At 32.7% G+C, this 5782-nt stretch overlaps 1 protein-coding gene across 1 annotated transcript; it reads right to left on the minus strand.

Annotated features, from left to right (window-relative positions):
- Positions 1-4083: 4083 nt before the first annotated feature.
- LOC132632383 (lectin-B-like) lies at positions 4084-5275 on the minus strand. The gene has a single exon (XM_060348301.1). It carries the CDS (start codon positions 5244-5246, stop codon positions 4239-4241), a length of 1008 nt encoding a protein of 335 aa, XP_060204284.1. The 5' UTR covers positions 5247-5275; the 3' UTR covers positions 4084-4238.
- Between the last annotated feature and the right edge of the window lie 507 nt (positions 5276-5782).

The raw sequence follows: 5782 nt of genomic DNA on the forward strand, positions 1-5782 counted from the left end.
TTCATTTTATATTATCCTGTTTAAGTAAATATCAAATTTAAAAATTAAGATCTTCATATATTATAAGTAACATTTTGTGTGTCTGTAAAACAAGTTTACACATATAATCTTAAATGTACTGTGATATTTATGAAGCTATAAAAACTTGTATTAAAATAAAATAAAATATTTAAATTAAATTATTTTGAAAATTTTCTTCGTTTTATAATAAATTAAAAAAGAAGTAAGAATCGCCAAAATTGGAAGGAATAATACATTATTGTGGGGCATGCATAGAAGATAGAACCTTGGCCAAATACATGAACAAACCCTCAAAGTTGGCAGAAAATTTCATTTTGACATCTTATCTTAGCTAGATTCCTTTTGAGCACCTTATGCAGGCTCAAATTGTGTCATTTAAACCCACATTACTTAAATTGAAGTTTTCCTTTTCTAAATCTTGGACCACTAAAAAGTTTAAAACCACTCAGATTTTCTTATAGTTGAATTGCACCTTTTCATAAATTCCAAAACAACCAGAGTACATGGGGTCGGGGGGGAGGGATGTTAGGAAAAAACCACTCAGATATTACTTTGGTTCTAGCAAAGTAAAATAAGTGACAATTAAGCGTAAAATTCATACTATTTGTCTTTAAGTGTTTTTACGCCTTTAAAGAAGGAAATTTAACAACCTCAATCATAGGGGTGTTTAAACTTCTTTTAAAAAAATTAAAATGTTAAAACAATTAATATTTGGGACTATAAGCAATACTCTTTAACTGATTGGAGAAAAGTTTAATTTTTTTTAAACTCTTCTCATATTTTTAAGTAAGGGCAATTGTCAGCAACGTATTATTCGTATCCACTCGTGGATTTTGCGAGATTTTCTTTTTAAACTTTGATTCGAATTATGAATCTAATTATTAGCATACAAGAGGTGCTCAAAAGGAACCTAGTTGAATCACTTTTATTTTGTATCTATATTAGCATATATAAGAATTATTCACTTTTTCCAAAAAATTTGTCATTATTAGAAAATATCAATACAAGAAAAATCTAGCCATTATAGTAGTACCTTTAATAAATGCGTTTAAGTTGTAGTATAGCCCGTCCGTTCACTTTTACTTATCCACGATATTATAAATACGTTTTCACTTTTACTCGTCACTTTTAACATATCAAGAGAAAAACATATTTTTTCTCAGGTTTTACCTTTGGCATTAATTACTTATTCTTCAAATCATTTTCCCAGACCTAAGAATAAACATCAATAATACGAGTGTGGTAAAATACCCATATCAATTATTGTTTCTTAATGGATGTACAAAGTCCAAGCTAGACGAGTAAAAGTGAACGGAGGGAGTACATTATTAGTGTAAGAAACTTCACCACCATCATGTCATATTTACTTGTTATAAAAGGTAACCTATACTATTTTTAATATTACAAATCTCATATTTAAAGAGGCTGGAAGCTCATATGTGCTGTAAATATTTATTGAGTGACCTGACTTGTTTAAAAAAAAAATACACTGACTATGTATACACATTTAAACTCTAAATGAACTCTTTGCTACTCTCTCGTTTTAATTTACCTGATCTTGTTTAACTAGATACAAAATTGTTATAAAAAAATGCGGTCTTGCAGATGTCACATAACATTTTAAGTGATTATAAACCTTAAGCTTTTAATCTTAAATATAAAAGAATGTGTGGCTGCAAAAGTCATATCATTAACAATAAAATAGGAAATTTAAATTAAATTATCAAAACAATTGAGACCCATAGTATATATACATTAATAATGGGCCCCTTTAAAAGGAGAGACGAAGAATTGGGACAAATCCCATCATTTCAATCAAACATCACCTGGTAGTCCTTTTTAGCACGTTATGGTTTGGTCACATTGTTATTTATGTCTTTTCCTTGTCAATCTACTGTAACCGAGTTTACGCTGCCAACAATCTTAATTTTTTAGTTATTATTATGTTTTTGTTATTTAATCACCTTGAATATAATAAAAAAGTTGAAGAGAGACAATTATCTTACCATGGAATTAAAATTCTCAAACGCAATACCGTAGAATCATTAAGAATAATAATTTAGATAGTTTGAAAACTGACGATGTAAATGAAAATACGGATATCTAAAAAAAATGATCAAGTATACATTATTTCCTTAAGATGTTGAAGTAGGAATAGATGAAACGGAAAAAAAATGAAATTACTTGCCTTCTCTCAATGTTTGTACAAAATCGACTCGCCAACTCTCTCACAGCTTCAAGACGGTCTTGATCACTATGGCAATACCTTATGAAACCTTCATATCCCATCCAAAATCTTTTTTCAATACCAAAGAGTCGGCTTCCATGAGCACATGTTGTATACTGTTTTCCACACAGTATATGAATGTTTCCTTAATTGGCAGTACCTTCAGCTTCAATATTATAGTCTCATGTATTTCCATGGATTTAGCAAATCAAAATTCCCATCCCTGTTTCGAATGCAAGCACCAACTGAACTATACCATCCAGATGGAGGAAAAGCCCAGCACACTCTTTACACATTACAGTAGGACAGTAGGATTCAAGAAATTTTATCATTTTAATCCATGTAAATGAAATACCAGGCACTCAAGGAAAATATTTCACCTTTGTAATGTCGTATAAAGTTTTGTTAATCTCATGTACCAATCTTTTGAGATTTACTGTAGCTCATCCAAAAATTAGCTCATTTAGGCTAATTAACTTTTCTGGAGGTTAGGCAGTATACATCTCCCTCCTTTATATATTTTCATCTTGAATTTTAATATACGGTAGGGATCGAGTCCTAACTCTCACACAACGAAACGTTTCTAATATTAAAAAAAGCCTTGACTAATGGAAGTCTGATGGAGTAGATTTCTAGCAATTTGAGGTTACTTCAAATTTGTTGTTGATGCCTGTAATTCGAGACAAGTTATTGATGGGTCCAATATACTGTGTGTTACTGTGCAAAGAGAATGCTTTTATGGCGTATTTTTTTATATGTATTTTTCCTTATATATTCGTTTTAGTGTTTTGATTTTTTGTCTTATATTCGTTTTTGTGTTTTGATTTTTTGTCTTTCAGTATTTGTTATTTTTTATGTTTGATTATAATTTTTTTTTTATCTCTTTTCTATCAATTAAATTAACAACAGGAAAAAATAATCTTCGACCATCAGATCCCGTTTTCTTCTTTATGGGTCCTTACATAGCGCAATAACGAGAATCCAAATTTTCTCGATCAATGGATTCCGAATAACGAATGATCATACAAGAGAAGTACAAACGCAAACTATTAATATGATCACTAAATCTACATCTATATATGTTATATACTGTAATTATTATCATAGGTAATATAACAACAACATGATGATAAATGTATGATTTCTTATTTCTCCGGACATAATTTCTATTTTATCGTTATATCAATTTCCGGACTTTAAATATTTCCTTATTATATTCGGGATTCTCTTATGAATGCATTGTCTTTTTGTTTTTATTTATTTAACAATGGTACGTAGTTCCTTTCTTTTATTTCTAATCTTCCACCAAGTGCTACTTTTCATTTTTGGATTGCCGTTCTTCTCTTGGACTAAATTATGTGTTTCTTTTGAGACCAACTATTTCTTATTACGAATGACAATTACCTCTAAGTACATTTACTAATAAATATTAGTATTTATAACAATAAAATTTATTTGTGGACAAAATATAAATAACCAGGGATGGCTAGAAGACTTGGTACGTATCTTTTTTCTCTATAAAATGAAGGTTCACTTCCCTTACTCGTGTAGGGGCTCTTCCTCGGGAACTATATGTGACACTTTTATATGTATGTTTTATTTGTATCTTTTCTATATCAATTACATTTATAAAGTCACATATCTGACCGCGCGAAGCACGGGCCACTTAACTAATATCATCATAATTTATGGAACGTAAAGAGTGATAATTAACATGACAGTAGAATAATTAAGATTTTCCTTCTGTCGCACTTTTTCAGCCGTGTTACCCCATATATATGATAATATAGATGAAAATGGCAGGAAAGATGTTATAGAATGAACCTCATTTGCTATTTTAATTTAGACAGTAAAAAAGTTCTTTATTTATTATATTAAATAATGCATTTCATATGCATTATTATTACACGCATAAATATTAGATCACCCAAAAGAGGAGTAAAAGTACATCCTCTAGCTAGCTAGTAATTGGGATTACATGAGCTAGCATCTAGACAACGTTGAGCAAGAAGCTTCCAATACCTCTCATAGGGTTCTTGGTGGGCGAGATTAGACCACCGCATTGGCTTTGACAATTTAGAGGAGCACAGAATGCCCAACCGTTTCCACACATACCTATATTACCACAACACAATCCCCAAGGACATTTTTTACCATCAGCTTGCCATCCGCATCGTCCCGGTGGGAACGGGCCTGAACATTGGCTTTGACAGCGCTGCTCAGGATCACAGTATTCTGGTGTGGTTCCACACCAACCAGATAGACTACAACACGCTCCAGTTGGACATTTTCTACCAGCAGCTTGCTTTCCGCATCGTCCCTGCGGAATTGGTGTTTCACATTGGCTTTGACAAGTTTCAGGATTGCAATTTGCTGGTGTGGTTCCGCACCAACCCCATATACTACAACACTCTCCAGTAGGACATTTTCTACCAGCAGCTTGCTTTCCGCATCGCCCGTGTGGGATACATTGGCTTTGACAAGTTTCAGGATCGCAATTGGCTGGTGAGGTTCCACACCAACCCCATTTACTACAACACTCTCCATCAGGACATTTCCTACCAGCACCTTGCTTTCCGCATCGCTCGTGTGGGGATGGTTTTTTACATTGGCTTTGACAAGTTTCAGGATCGCAATTTACTGAACTGTTTCCACACCAACCCCATGTACTACAACACTGTCCAGTAGGACATGCTCCACCATCAGCTTGCCATCCGCATCGTCCCTGTGGGAACGGACCTGAGCATTGGCTTTGACAGTTATTAGGATCACAAAAGTCTGGTGTGGTTCCACACAGACCCTGTAAACTACAACACTCTCCAGTACGACATTTTCCACCACCACCTTGCTTTCCGCACTGGGCGGACGTATTTCCTAATTCAAGGCCAAAGGTTTCATTAGTCGGCAAATAAAGGGGAAGAGATAGCTCGGCTGAGACCTTTAGGAGGAACAAAGCCAGAGCTAAAAAGTTAATTGTTGTCTCTCTCATTCTCATCATTTTATTTTGTGGATTGTTATAAGATGCATTCTCATGCTCAAGTATATATAGGAAAATATTTATCAAGGGAATATGCTTACGCTTAACAACAGTCCGTTTGGTAGACAGTAACTTTGTTTTGCTGTTACTATCAAATAGTTGCTAGACTATAAATAAAAATTGAGCAGAACAAAAGGATCTTAGAAAAGAAACAAATTGCTCAATCAATAGCAAATCACCACTAAAAGACCTGTTTACACATTTGAGAAATAAAATAGAGTGAGAACATTTTAACTATATATTCAGTATATCTTAAGACAAGATTAAGATTGTGATTCGATTCATACTATTTGTCTTTAAGTGTTTTTACACCTTTAAAGAAGGAAATTTAACAACCTCAATCATAGGGATATTTAAACTTCTTTTAAAAAATTAAAATGTTAAAATGATTGATATTTGGGACTATAAATAATACTCTTTAACTGATTGGAAAACAGTTTCAATTTTTTTTTAACTCCTCTTCATATTTTTAAATAAGGGCAATTGTCAACATCATA

This window comes from Lycium barbarum, chromosome 1 (assembly GCF_019175385.1).
Source record: "Lycium barbarum isolate Lr01 chromosome 1, ASM1917538v2, whole genome shotgun sequence".
Taxonomy (NCBI): Eukaryota; Viridiplantae; Streptophyta; class Magnoliopsida; order Solanales; family Solanaceae; genus Lycium; species Lycium barbarum.